At 44.7% G+C, this 15,189-nt stretch overlaps 1 protein-coding gene across 2 annotated transcripts in view; it reads left to right on the top strand.

Annotated features, from left to right (window-relative positions):
- The window catches only part of DOCK1 (dedicator of cytokinesis 1), a 565,813-nt gene that overhangs the window by 77,533 nt on the left and 473,091 nt on the right, over positions 1-15,189 (top strand). For both annotated transcript variants that reach the window (XM_019035115.4, XM_019035114.4), the window contains exons 4-6: positions 2,883-2,938; positions 8,497-8,593; positions 11,434-11,582. In XM_019035115.4, the coding sequence (XP_018890660.2) occupies positions 2,883-2,938; positions 8,497-8,593; positions 11,434-11,582 (302 nt within the window). The remainder of the gene's footprint in view (positions 1-2,882; positions 2,939-8,496; positions 8,594-11,433; positions 11,583-15,189) is intronic.

Here is a 15,189-nt window from a genome sequence, read left to right on the forward strand (position 1 = left end):
ATCTGCAAATTGGGACCAGGACCTCTTACCTCCACCTTGCCAACCTCAGACTGGGCTACAGGTCTCTACACATCCAGTGACCTATAGCCTTGAAGTTTGCACAAGATAGATTTCAATCCAGTGGATGGTGGAATAGATTTCTCCAAGGAAAGTTCTGTTTTCACATTGGTTTTCCCTTCCCCAATCAAGAGTGAATTCCAGCCAGGCCCAAAGATATGCACCTGTAGGCCCAGCTACTTGAGAGACTGAAGTGGGAGGATTGCTTGAGCTCAGGAGATTGAGACCAGCCTCTGCTGGTCATAATGAGTGAGATCTATCCCTAAAAAAATAGTGTGTATCTGCAGATGAAACTCTGAATTTGGGAAAGCTGCAGTTGAAACCTTTAGTAATAAGAGATTAAGATCATGGACTAATATGCCCCTCCCCCATCGCATTCCTACATAGGACACAACTGCCGCATCCTGGGCTGGATGTGCCCCAGGCAAGCTGTTCCTTTTTCTTTGAATCTTACTTGGTATTTGTTATCACCTTCCCCAATTAGTGATCTCTTCCATTCCCACAATGCCTCCTGAAACCACAGTATTTCTGCACTACACCTGGGCACCTAGACATCATAACTCATTCATAACTCATCAACACAGTAGAGCTGGGTAGGGCATAGCTATTTTTCCATCTAAGATCTCCACTGGTAGATGAATAAATCCAAGCTTTACAGAGATTATAAATTTGTAAGGGGCCTCCTAGGCAGTAGCAGAAAAGGGATGTGGGCCCTAGGAATCCTGGCACCACGTGTCTGTAAACAACTTTCCTGTAGTTGTAAGTGTGCAGTTGATTGGGGTGGTGCTGAGCAGGCCCAGCGGAAGTTGCGCATTTCAAACCTGCAGGTGTGTCCAGCCTCACGCAGTCATTATCCTTCCTGTGGCTTCATGATTCTCCAGTGGGTTTGCTGAGATTGAGGGTTGTCTCCGCCTGTGGACATAGACAAGACTGGGACTGGTTTTTTGTTTTTCTCCCCCATCTGGGTGGACACCTACTGCTATCATGGAAAGAAACCCAGGAGGGTGTACCTGGGATTTGGAGGTGTCCCGGATAACCAGGACCTGCACACAGCAACCCAGCGTTGGGTCCCTTCAGACTTTTGTTTTTTTTAAGTTAATGTTTTATTTTTTTGGAGACAGGGTCTCACTTTGTGGCTCAGACTGAGTGCGGTGGCATGATCATAGATCACTGCCACCTCGACTTCCTGGGCTCAAGGTATTCTCCTCCCTCAGCCTCCCAAGTAGCTGGGACTACAGGTGCACACCACCATGCCTAACTAATTTGTAAAAAAAATTTTGGCAGAGAAAGGGTCTCACCATCTTGCCCTGGCTGTTGGTGAGCTCCTAGGCTCCTAGGCTGAAGTGATCCTCTCACCTCGGCTTCCCGAAGTGCTGGTTGCAGGTGTGCACCTCTGAGCCTGGCCCAGCCTTGTTTGTTGCTCAGTCTCTGACTCTCTGCCTGACGCCTTCCCTCTCTGTGATAATTCTTCTTTATATGGAATTTGGCCACTTTCCTTGTTGGCAGAAGCAACATGAATCATTGGTGCCTGCTAGACCAGTTCAGCCCCCTGCCTGCCCCCTGCCCACCCCCTGCCCTTCCCAAACTTGATTAGTAGCTTGTTTTCTGCATCATTCAGGGCTGGATGCCGGGGAAACCCATGCAGAAGCTTCCATTCCCACAACAGGTGCCTCGAAGCCACAGGGGTGCCACTTTATCAATTTCTGCTGCGTGCACTAAATCTCATGCAGGAAGCGGTAGCTGGGTTGCGATGCACTGCCCAAGACCCCAGCCCCGTTGCCTCTTTTCTTAACCTTTGCTTTATTCCAGTAAGGGAGTTATTTTGCTTGCTCAGAAAGCAGGACCCTAAGTTTTTTTTTTTTTTTTTCGTGAGGCAGAGTCTTGCTCTGTCACCCAGGCTGGAGCACAGTGGCAGGATCTCTGCTTACTGCAACCTCCACTTCCCGAGTTCAAGCGATTCTCCTGCCTCAGCCACCTGAGTAGCGGGGATTACAGGTGCCCGCCACCACACCTGGCTAATTTTTGTATTTTTAGTAGAGATGGGGTTTCACCATGTTGGCCAGGCTGGTCTTGAACTCCTGACCTCAAGTGATCCACACACCTGAGCCTCCCAAAGTGTTGGGATTACATCGTGCCTGGACTCGGACCCAAACTCTTGATAAAGCTCTTTCTGGCACTTCACAGAATGTGCCTGAGGCTGAATGTCCTGTTGAGAAACTCTCCCCAGGCTTCATTCTCTTGGGCTCACATGTGCATTGCACTTGAGGGAGGTTGGCCAGCTTATCAGCGGAAGCTAGGGTGTACCCCCAGGTGTTGTGCAGATTGGGCGAAATTCCACATGTCTTCCTGTATTTTACCAGAGGGCCCCCCTGTTGGGGAGGTCTCTGAGAAAGTCTCTGTGGGTCTGGGTACATGGTCAGTGTACAAGGGACAATTGGTGATGTAAACCAACTTTCATCATTTTGAAAGAGGAGACCATCATCAAAAATTGCTTTTGAGACATCAGTTGGTCTTTGTTCTGCCTGCATTGAGGCCAAAAAGGTGTGATCTATGGAGCAGCCTGCAAATTGCCTGTATCTTTGTGGACTTTTTCCTTTGCAAGCGTATTGTCTGTTTGCTTCTGAGACATCGGCAGACTCTGCAATACAAGCCAAATGAGTTGCCGTCTTTTCCACTTCTTTGTGTTTTCTTTGATATGTTAAGACTTAAAAAATTAAGAGCGATCTAGCCACCCCTCACCCCACCTTTTTGGGAACTATTGTTTGATTTACATTCAGCAATCCTATTGATAATAAAAGCTACTGTTTTTTTTTTTTCTCCCAAAGGGTATATTTCCTGCTTCATATATTCATCTTAAAGAAGCGATAGTTGAAGGAAAAGGGTGAGTCTGGTCTTGATGTTTAAATGAAGAATTGCAAGTACTATATTTGGCCTTGCTGCTCTTTTGTACGATGGCGTAATATGAGAGGGTCAAGACAATGGGTGTGATTGACTCCTGGGGGACAGGAGTTTTGGGGAGAGAAAGGGGACTTGTGATTCGGAGTTGTGTTTAACATGGCTTTGATCCTTTACAGAGTCTGAAGTCAGCACCATACTTGGCAGTCACTGTCCTTGAACCTGGGGTCCCTATTGGAAAACATTCGCCCTGGTGCTCTGTGCTTCCTCTGTGAGCTACTGACTTCATTTGGCAGAGACTCCAAAGCCCCGCAGCTCTGAGTCCCCTTTTTTTTTGGGAAGACATTGCAGGCTGTGATATAAATGGAGTTTAGGGTGAAGCAACAGTTGTTAAATTGGGACATGCATGAGTTTACATTTTGTCTAATTGTGATGTATGCTTCCTAGAGGTCATAAAACTGATGTATAAGATCATTAAAAGGACATTTCTAGAACAGGAACCCATTAGGCAGGAATGGCAAGTGAATAACCAGGTGTGAACTTGGAAGAAGGAACATTAAAATGTTTTCTTTTTTTGTCTCTGCTACATCTTCACACTCAGTTAAATATGTAAATTATAAAATTACTAATCATATGATTACTGCATAATGACATCTCTTTGGCTGATTACAAAATTGCCTTTCCAAGCACTGTACTTTTAACATACGAAAAGAACCGTTCGGGTTCCATAATTCCATGATGCATACTTAAAATGAAGAAAATAATTTAGAGGCGTGAATGATGATGACCTGCAATATGGTACTTTTTAGACAGATAAAGTGTTTTGTATGCAAAGTTTTAAAGGGAAGAAAAAGAAAGTTGAGACTTTTACTCTGTGGAAGTAACTGGATCAAGTGTGCATTTAGTGTACCTTATATCTGCATTAGAATCCTTATACAGGGCAGACTGTGTATGATTATTTAAAAATCACTTTGATGTATACAAAAGAATATATGTAAAATGTAATTATGAAGCATGATAATAAAGTGAACAACAGGTTATTCTGAGTCTCAATAAGTAGAGTCACACCTAACCAAACAGGCAGACAGAGACACATTTGGTTCCTGTTTCTGGGCCTTCTGGTCCAAGGTGCCCCACTGTGGGCAAATGCATAGAGCTATGGTGAAATGAACAGTTTAGAAACAATTTCCCTGCTGTTGCTTTGGGTTCCCTGTGATTGTTCCCCACACTCTTTTCCTGGCTCTATGTGTCTCTCTTGCCACGGCCACTCAAGCCTAGCTGCCCAACAGCTCCTTCCCTGAAGAACCCCGGCCTTCAGGCTTGACAGGTGATCTCATCCCTCTTCTTTTCCTCCAGGTTGTTGTAGACTTCCACCTTCCCTTCTTCTCCTGGTCCTTTCCCCTTTCTAGTGCCAATGTGGGCCACGCTTTCATCCCACCTCTGCCTGCCTTCTTGCTCTCCAAGTTTATTGTCCTGTCTCTTGCAGAGTCTGTCTTTCAGGATCTGTCTCTTGCTGGTCTCTTGCATGATCGTTCTCATATGGCCTCTGTCTTGCAGGCTGCCTTGTAAGCCTCTCTTTCTTGCATGAGCTCTCTCTTGCATGATCTGTCTCTTGCAGGCTCTGTCTTTCTTTTACAGTCTCTGTCTTTCTCTTGCAGGCTCTGTCTTTCTCTTGCAAAGCTCTCTCTCATGTGATCTCTCTCACAGTATCTTGCTTGCATTGACTCTCATGAAGGATCTCTTTTGCTTTGTCTCTCTTCTTTCTGGATGCTGACTTCATTCATTCTCAGACATCCCAAATGATTACTCTATGCCTGTTACCACTGATTCTGTACCTATTCCCCCATAACCAAAGCAATTCCCATTTTGTCCTCCATGCTTTTCCCAGTACTGACATGGTTAGCAATGCCTCCTTATGTCCAGACCTCACAGTGTCTTCTCATCCTCCGCCTCTGGAGCTCCACTGCAGCCTTGGACACGTTGGTCCCTGCTTCACTGAAAGCCCCTCTTAACGCCGATGCCCTCATCCTCTTCTTGTTGTGCTGACCTACTGCTCAGGCATGTCACCATCTCCTCTGTCCTGTGTCCGCTACTCTGATGGTGCTGTCCTAGCCGTCTCCTATTTCTTTGTTGCCCCTCCCTGATTGACATGGCCTCTGTTGCGTTCCCCTCTTCAGATGATCTGTCTCTGTGGGTGATGCTCACATCGGGACCACCAGCCCTGACTTGTCTCTTCACCCCTCATTCAGTTAGGCAGCCAAGTAACTAATGACAATCATCCCCACTGTTGGGTGAGCATCTGCTATGTCCCGTTCATTCTCTTTTCCAAAAAAATTATTATTATTTTTATTTTGTATTGTGTATTTTTATTTTTTGAGAGGGAGTCTTGCTCTGTCACCCAGGTTGAAGTGCAGTGGCGAGATCTTGGCTCACTGCAACCTCTGCCTCCAGGTTCAAGTGATTCTCCTGCCTTAGCCTCCCCAGTGGCTGGGACTACAGGCATTCACCACCATGCCCAGCTAATTTTTGTGTTGTTTTTTTTTTTTTTTTCAGTAGAGATGGGGGTTTCACCATGGTGGCCAGGCCGGTCTTGAACTTGTGACCTTAAGTGATCTGCCCGCCTTGGCCTCCCAAAGTGCTGGGATTACAGATGTGAGCCACTGCACCCGGCCAAAAAATTATTTTTAGATTTGACAAAAAAAAAATTATATGTATTTATGGTGTACAACATGATGTTTTGAAGTATGTATACATTGTGGGATGGCTAAATCAAACTAACTATGTGTGCATTACCTTACATACTTATCATTTATTTGTAATGAGAACACTTAAAATCTACTCTCAGCAATTTCGAGTATACAATACATTGCTATTGACTGTAGTCACCTTGGTGTAGGATAGTAGGCCTGTTGAACTTATTCCTCCTATCTAACAGAAACTTGGTGTCCCTTTGACCCATCATTTCCTCACTCCGCTATGTCCCATTCATTCTTTTTTTTTTTTTTTTTGAGACGAAGTCTTGCTCTGTTGCCTAGGTTGGAGTGCAGTAGCATGATCTCCACTCACTGCAACCTCCGCCTCCTGCGTTCAAGCGATTCTCCTGTCTCAGCCTCCCGAGTAGCTGGGATTACAGGCGCACGCCACCATGCCTGGCTAATTTTTGTATTTTTAGTAGAGACAGGGTTTCACCACGTTGGCCAGGCTGGCCTTGAACTCCTGACCTTAGGTGCTCTACCCACTTTAGCCTCCCGAAGTGGTGTGATTACAGGCATGAGCCACCTTGTGGAGCCCCATTCATTCTTAAAGATGCTCTGCCTTGATGCTCTTTCCCTCAGTCTTACCAGCAGCCCTATGAGGCAGGCATTGTTGGGGTTACATATTCTTGAACCCTGGCAGGTAACAAGGTGGTAACAAAGGTAAGACAATAAAGCCAGATCAAATGCGTTAATGCCAGCTGGCACATTAATCCCAGGGATCCACTGGGCCTACCAGAAGGGAGGAACCTAAGGCGGAACCAGAACCAACAGCAGGACATGGTGCATGCACTGAGGCCCTATTCACATAGTGGAAGGGAGGTCATTGAGCTCCAAGCTTCTTATAGCCAGTGTGAGGAGCACCAGTGGACTCAACCCAGGATCCGTAAGATGAAAACAGCCCAGTCGTTGTTGCAGATCCTCATACTGTGAGTGGAAGGAAATTTCTCCCTGCAGACTTTATAGGGATGACACCTTAGCATGTAATGAACCACATTTCCATCAGCATCCTTACTGGGAAACTTGGGGACATCCTTGGCAGGGCTGTTTTAATAGTCATGTTCTTCAATAGACACTGATGATGGCCCATGAAAGGGTCATTTTGTTGTTGTTGTTATTGTTGTTGTTTTTGAGATGGTGTCTCGCTTTGTTGCCCAGGCTGGAGTGCAATGGTACAATCTTGGCTCACTGCAACTTCCATCTCCCGGGTTCAACTGATTCTCCTGCTTCAGCCTCCTGAGTAGCTGGGATTACAGGCCCGCACCACCACGCCCGGCTGATTTTTTGTATTTATTTATTTTTAGTAGAGACGGGGTTTCACCATGTTGGCCAGGCTGGTCTCGAACTCCTGATCCACCCACCTCGGCCTCCCAAAGTGCTGGGATTACAGGCGTGAGCCACCACGCCCAGCCCAAAGGGTCATTCTTCATAGCAGTTTTCTAGGGGATGGTTTTGCCTGCACCCTTCCCTCTGATGTCTGGTTCTGGAACTATCCATGAGACCACCGTTCTTCCAGGGGCCCCATTGTCTCTTGCTTTAGGATCCTCCCCTCCACTGTCAATAAGTCATCGCAGGCCTGATCCCCAATCGTGAGCCAAAGTCAGGGTTCCTTCCACAGGTCTGGGCTCTGTGCACATCAAGGGATGTAGGTGGGACCTATTGTAGCATCCCTCAGCATTCCATGCTGGCCACATTCTTGCCTGTTCAGGACACACAGACAACCTGTGGGGCCAGCTAGCCTAACTACACCAGCCACAAATTCACTCTCTCCCCCTAACCCTCAGTAGTCTGAGTCTTACTTAGCATAGTGCCTGACCCAGAGCACATGCCCAAGAAGCAGTGGTTGATTTGATGAAAACCAGCGCATAAATAGGTAATGAGTTAAGAATAAGTCAAGGGGCTGGGCGCGGTGGCTCATGCCTGTAATCCCAGCACTTTGGGAGGCTGAGGTGGGAGTATCACCTGAAGTCAGGCATTCAAGATCAGCCTGGCCAATATGGTGAAACCTCATCTCTACTAAAAATACAAAAATTAGCCGGGCGTGGTGGTGGGCACCTGTAGTCCCAGCTGCTTGGGAGGCTGAAGCAGGAGAATCGCTTGAACCTGGGAGGCAGAGATTGCAGTGAGCCGAGATTGCACCACTGCACTCCAGCCTGTGTGACAGAGCGAGACACCGTTTCAAAAAAGAAGAGTAAGTCAAAGGTTAAACTTTTGGGGCGGAGGAAAAAGAATAAGAAAGAGGATACAGAGTTTAATCAGAGTTGGCATCTGATAGAGTAACCATGGACATTTGGAAGCTGTAACCGCTCTCATATTTCGCCAAGGATAACTGCTTCCTGTATTATCATGTAATGAGTTTTATGCGTGATGGAAAATGTAAAAGTCATCTTAACCCAAACCTGCATTTTAATGCCACATGGACCAGCTGTAATTTATGGCATCTTTAAGATAGATGGGTACACATATTATGAATATACTTTCCTTTTGCCAGACCTTGACGTTCTGTAGACTTTTAATGGAATATTATTTGCCTCTTTCATCTTACCTTGACGTGTGAGGTGGATGGCTTACGTGCAGGATAATGTATGAACCTTCCCAAGCTCTGTACAAATATAACTTGTCATTCGTAGAGATGTATGTATTTATATGTGTGCATGCAGTCTTATTTGTAGATTTTCTTCCCATTTGCTTAATACTGAACGCTATGGCCTAGATGTGAAATTTACCAGGTACTACTCATAGCAGGCAGTGAAACCGTGGACTCAGCTGCTCTTTCCTTCTTTCCTCCCAGGCAACATGAAACAGTCATCCCGGGTGACCTCCCCCTCATCCAGGAAGTCACCACGACACTCCGAGAGTGGTCCACCATCTGGAGGCAGCTCTACGTGGTGAGAAAATGAGATATTCATTCAAAGCTTAGAAATAGAGAGTGGGCTTTTTTGACCCTGATATGCCAATGGGATGTTTTTTTTTTTCTCAGCGAACCTTAAAAGCAGAGCTTCCGAGACAGAGTTTTACTCGGAAATGGCAAAGGAAGCGACATGGCTGAGAGTTTAGCCCCTGCTGGGGGCTGTGTGCCCTTTGACCTGCCATGTATTTGGGTGTATTACAGTGAGCTGTAGCAGAAGGGACTGTAGGATGTATCTTTCCTTGCATTGGAAGGAGAAATTTGGTTGTTTCAGGCCCCTGGAACGCGGGATCGGGCAGTGTGTGTTGATGTCACCTTTTAAACAGTAATAGGTGCTTATTTAAGGATCCGGTAGAGGGCAATTACTATTTATTTATTTATTTTTTGCCGTTGTCTGACAGTAGGTAATACCTCTTATCATTTAAGAAAAACAACAGAGTCTTGTAGATTTACCTGTGCTTGTGACAGGGATAGGGAAATATTTTACATTCCGGCTTCGTGTGCAATTGTCCAGTTCTCCTGATCACAGAAGAAGTCTTATTAATGCAGAGAGGTTGAAGCTCTGACATCTTCCATTTCGTATTCCCTCAGGGCATTTCTTTGCACATAAATCCATATTTGCAGAAGATTACCTTTGTTAAGCTTGTATTTCTATTCAGAGTGTTGATTTCTCATATGCTAATGTTATTATCACCAAGCCAGGGCTCTGGAAGGAAGTCGGTACGTTCATTTCTTGAGAACATAGAAAACTTCCTAAAGTCCTGCAGCTGCTTGTTGGGCAGGCTTGTTGTTTGTGATTATACAGTGGTTTCCTGTAAATGCACAGTAATAAGCAGTTGCAGTAATTGTCATCAGACGTACTGAAAAACCTAAAAGCGTAAAGTTAGCCATGAATGTTTTGTGTAAATCTGAGCAATTCTGTAGTCAGGGTTTCATCTTCAACTTAGCAATTTTTAAACAAAAATATGGCAACAAAACAAACAGGAGTTGATGCTAATAGTCAGTGGACCTACTTAAGTCTGTAACCCTAGGGTAGGTATTCTTAATGAGCACCTTGGTTTCCTTTCACAAAACTTAAATTTGCCTCTGATAGACTTACATGGTTGGATTTGTGCAAAGAAAGCTAACCCCAAAAATGGCTATAATATTTTTATATGGGCTGGGCGCAGTGGCTTATGCCTGTAATCCCAGCACTTAGGGAGGCCGAGGCGGATGGATCACCTGAGGTGAGGAGTTTGAGACCAGCCTGGCCAACATGGTGAAACCCCGTCCCTACTAAAAATACAAAAATTAGCTGAGCATGGTGGAGCATGCCTGTGTAGTCCCAGCTACTTGGGAAGCTTAGGCAGGAGAATTGCTTGATCCTGGAAGGCGGAGGTTGCAATGAGCCAAGATTGCGCCACTGCACTCTAGCCTGAGTAACAGAGCGAGACCCCTTCTCAAAATAAAAAAAAATGCATTTTTTGCTGTACATTGTAGATATTAGCAAAATAGTAAGGATTTTAGAAGTTGATACAGCCTTAGAGCAGTGGACAAGAGAAGGCAGCGTGGATATTAGAAACTCCTAGAAAGAAGGTTAAATACCAGAGTGAGCTCAGTATGTGATTTAGATATGTAGAGGGGGAGTTTTTTAAAAAAGTGGCAGTGAACAAATTTAATGTTTTAAAGGGACCATGACATTTAGATACCTTTTTATTTATTTATTTTTTGAGATAGGGTCTTGCTCTGTTGCCCAGGCTAGATTGCAGTGGCATGATCACAGCTCCCTGCAGCCTTAACCTCCTGGGCTCAAGCAATGCTCCCACCTCAGCCTCCTGAGTAGCTGGGACTACACCTGTGAGCCACCATGCTCAGCTAATTTTTTTAATTTTTGAAGAGATGAGGTCTCCTTATGTTGCCCAGGCTGGTCTCCAACTCCTGGACGCAAGCAGTCCTCCCGCCTCTGCTTCCCAAAGTGCTAGGATTATGGGCCGGAGCTACCAAGGCCAGCAGTGCTTAGAATTTTATCACATTAGGTTCTACCTAGATTTCTTTTCATGGAAAGAACCGCTGAGTTATTTTCCTTCAGATAATCCCTAATCTCCTTGATTATTGTACACTTGTAATTGCAAGCTGCAAACTGTTGCTTTTCTTTGAACCATCAATCCCATCAAAATTCTTAGAAAGTGGTAAGAAGTGTGAGTTTTGCATCTTATTTGCATTTTCCTCTTGTCACAAAGCACCAAGAGCTTGTAGATTGAGATTTGGCCTCTTGCAGAAGTGTCTCTTGCGGGTTGTACACACCACAGTGTGCAGCAGCCCGCCCAGGGTGGAATGCTGCTTCTTCCCTATAGCTCAGCTGAGAGCGAGGCCGAGGAGTTCAGGTTCTCAGTGTGCTGAGAAGGGTCCAGGGTGCAGGGTGTTCTGAAGACCGTATGTAGGTTGTAGGATTCAGATCCTTAGGCTCAGACTAATTCTGGAGGAGCTTTAGACTTGCCCATCTCTGATCCAGATGCAGGAAGCTCACGAGCAGGTGTTGACGCTCAAGGTCTAGCCCCTGTTGGGATCACCTTTTTGCTTCAGTGGGACATAGGATGTTGGATGAAATCTTGGGGATTATGCATTACTTTTTATTCCTTTAATCTTTTAATGTCTCATGGAAACCAAATTCCGTATAATATGTTTTAGTTTATGCTGAAAGCACCTTTTAATTCAACATTAACTAAATCTCATGATCTAGTGCTTATACCTCATGCGTATTTGAAGAGATATCCATTCTCTACCATCTCCACAATGCTGTTTTATAACAAAATCTTTCTCATTGGGTTTTCCCCTGTATAGCAAGATAACAGGGAGATGTTTCGAAGTGTGCGGCACATGATCTATGACCTTATTGAATGGCGATCACAAATTCTTTCTGGAACTCTGCCTCAGGATGAACTCAAAGAACTGAAGAAGAAGGTCACAGCCAAAATTGATTATGGAAACAGGTTTGTTTATTTGAAAGATGATTTTACGCTTAAATTATCCAATGTAATAACATCACTATAAGCCTTCAGGAGACCAAGATCATATTTTATCATAAAACAAAATTTCTACCATCAAAGTAATGGCATGTTTTTCATTTTGAAAAGGATGAGGTATTTTCCATTGGATTCTGAACTGGGGAATTTTGTGAGCCATTCTTGAAACCTTGTCATTCTTCAAGGGATAGAGTCAAGAAGCCAGGGAGCCTGTCATTTTCACCGTTCTGGAGGGAACCCCATCATTTCTCCCCTAGCAAGGAACTTTTACTTTCTGACCATAGTTTTTGACTTTGAGTCCAGATCTGGGGGGCCTTGCGTAGTGACAAGCAACAGGTTTCTTTCTGTGGAATCCCAGGTTCTGAGCATTGGAGTGGACATTAGATCACTGGAAAGTTTGTCACCTGTGTAGGCTTGCCAGTTTTCACAAACAGAAATACAGCCCAGTTAAATTTCACTGCAGATAAACAACAAATAGTTGCTTTGTGCAGTTATGTCTCTTGCCAGAGCAAGAGTTCTTCCCATCCACAGCAGGCATCCCCCCAGCTCTGCATGAGTGCCTTTAGTGCTCACCCCTGCCTACAGCTGTACCTTCTATGTTAGCACGTGTTTTTTGATGCTGAAAGCAAACAAGCTGCTCTGATCCTAATTCTGCTGGGTCCTGTAACTAGAATGAGGCCATGCCCTTTTCCACCTGGTAATATTTAGTTTTTCATAGAATAGCAGAGCTGCAAGAAGCCTTAAAAAGTATCTGGTCACATGGTTCCTAAATGCTCTTCTATTTCAGAATCACTGGGATAGCTGTTGAATTATAGAATCCCGAGACCTACCCCTTAAGGCTCTGATTTGTGATATCTGGGATGCTGGCTGGAAATCTCCAATGTTTTTTTTTTTTTTTTTTTTTTTGAGATGGAGTTTCGGCCTTGTTGCCCAGACTGGAGTGCAATGGCATGATCTTGGCCCACTGCAATCTCTGCCTCCTGGGTTCAAGTGATTCTCCTGTTTCAGCCTCCCAAATAGCTGGGATTATAGGCATGCACCACCATGCCTGGCTAATTTTGTATTTTTAGTAGAGATGGGGTTTCTCCATGTTGGTCAGGCTGATCTCAAACTCCCTACCTCAGGTGATCCACCCGCCTTGGCATCCCAAAGTGCCAGGATTACATGCGAGAGCCACTGCTCCCAGCCGGAAATCTCAAGTTTTAAAAATAGAGTTGGGCTGTGCTGGACAGCAGATTTGGAAAACTTCTGGTTTAATTCAACCCCCTCATTTTACACATTGGAATGTGGAAGTCAGAAAAGGGAAGGGGTTTGTTTCCAGCCATTCAGCAGAAAGGAGTCCGGGTAAATCAAAGAACCTTTCTGTAAAATCAGAATTATCACATAATTTTCTGGTAATTTATATTTTGAAGTGTGAAAAATTTCTGAAAGCAACGTTATGAGCAAGATGTAGGGTTTGGATTAGAAATGTTGTAGGAGAAGGTTTTTGTTTTTTTTTCCAGAAAGCCTGAGATATTAGCTATTGTTGCAGCAAAACCCATTTCAAGACCACCTGCTTAAAAAAGCAGACTTTTGGAGCTTTGATTTGATTTTCTATTGGAGTATCATAATTTAAACTTATGTTCAGAGACCACCTGCTTAATTTGGCTGCAGGAAGCTAGCAAAGTACATTGTATCATGGAAAAATCTAGTTAAGGAAGGAAGTGTTTCCAAATACAGTTTACTACTTTGATAGGAAATACAGTCCTTAATAAGACAGGTTTTTTTGCCCAAGGATCTCCAGGCTCTTCCATAATTTCTCCAAAGCCCAGCGCTCTGCATATATCTTCCTAGTTCTTCCTTCAGAAAACCTAAATGATGCAAAATGATACCACAGTGTTGAATGTTTGATTTTAAGGTGGGTGGATTTAATAAGGAAAAGATGTTTTGCGTCTTTTTCATTGATCGCTTAGGCATTCTTGCCTTTTTGATTGATTTTTAACCTGGGTGGAGGGGTTTGAGGAGCTGTTTGAGAATGTGATGAAGGTCTTGGACCATATCTCTAGAAAAATGCACATACACAATACACAAACACAGGCACACAGACCCCCCAACACAGACACACACACTCACACACACACACACACAGACAGACACACACACACACAGTTCTACACATGATTTCAGGTTGGGGAGGGCTCCCACCCTGTCCTCATAGATGCATTGGGCTTCCATGGACTTCATCTCTCCATTGCCTTGCTGTGATAAGTTGCACCTTCATAATGGAAACTCACTCTGATTCAGAACCAGCTGAACACTGGTTGCTGAGAACAATGCGTAGAAGGGTTGGCTGCACAGGCCACTTCGTTTGATGGTTTGCATGTGGCATTCTGGAAGGAGCATGGCTCTGCCACTGGAGAGTTCTGATACAGAACCCAGGCTCTGGTTTTGGAATAAATAACTTCTCCAAGCTTAGGTTTCCTCCTTTGTGCAATGGGTCTGACCGTCTGCCCTGGCAGGTGTGAGGTGATGACGTGGCAGGACGTGCACAGCAGGCTGGCACAGGGCCGTCCTCTCGTGTGTTCCCTGAGGGAACCCAATTCTGTGTGGCCTGTAGGACCTACTGGCTGGGCCTCCTAAGCTGGTTCTTTGTAGCTGCCCTGGCACCAGCACTGACGTGCCCATACCAGAACTGATCATGCCTACACTAGAAGTGACCATGCCCTACCCACAGTAGTACTGACTCTATCCACGCATTACTGACCCCTGCCCATACCAGTATTGACCCCGCCCACACCAGCACAAACCATGCCCACACCGTCACTGACCCTGCCTGTTCCAGCACGTTCCTAGGGGCCGGTTCAGGGATAGGATAAGGAGTAGTATTTGGGAGGGAGGAGCTTGCCTTGTTAGTGAGACATGTTACAAAAATAACTATTGAGACCTTAAAATGCTTTTTACATTTTCTCCAGATGTCTTTCTGTTGGTCTTGAGGCACCCTGCTTACATTGCAGCCACTGCGGCTGTTTTCATGCAGTGCAAAAAGCCTCTATTTGTTTAAAGTCTGTTTACCCTGATGCTGTTGACAGGCCCAGTTGGTCCTCCTGCTTCACTGTCAGTGGAATTTGCTCAATAGATATTAAAAGGAAAAAATCAGTTTTCTGTATTTGCCTTCCCAGTGGTACAGTGCTTGAGCAAAACTCCAAAGACTAAATATGTTTGAGCTGCTGGCAGACTCATATCTGGCTTTAAGGTGTGTGACCTCAAGACTCGAAGTCTCAGGGTAGTTTTTTAGATGGAACATTTATTGGCAATTCAACTTTCCTGTTTAATTTGTAACTATAAAGATGTTCTCTAATTGAAATTTATCATTCTTTCAAATGACTCTGTTTCCTTTTTCATATTGTTAAAAAAGCCTGTTTCCGTCGGCTTGTTAATTACAGGAATATAATCCTAACGGCAGGGTAAGAGGCACCTATGGTTAATTTTCTGCCCTTAGACCTGCATGTTTTGTTAACAAGAAAGCCAGAACCTACTGCCAGATCACAACTCTTGATCTCTTTTGTTACACAGTTGTCTGTGTTCTTTAAATAAA

The sequence above is a fragment of the Gorilla gorilla genome, chromosome 8 (genome assembly GCF_029281585.2).
Source record: "Gorilla gorilla gorilla isolate KB3781 chromosome 8, NHGRI_mGorGor1-v2.1_pri, whole genome shotgun sequence".
In the NCBI taxonomy this organism is placed as follows: domain Eukaryota; kingdom Metazoa; phylum Chordata; class Mammalia; order Primates; family Hominidae; genus Gorilla; species Gorilla gorilla.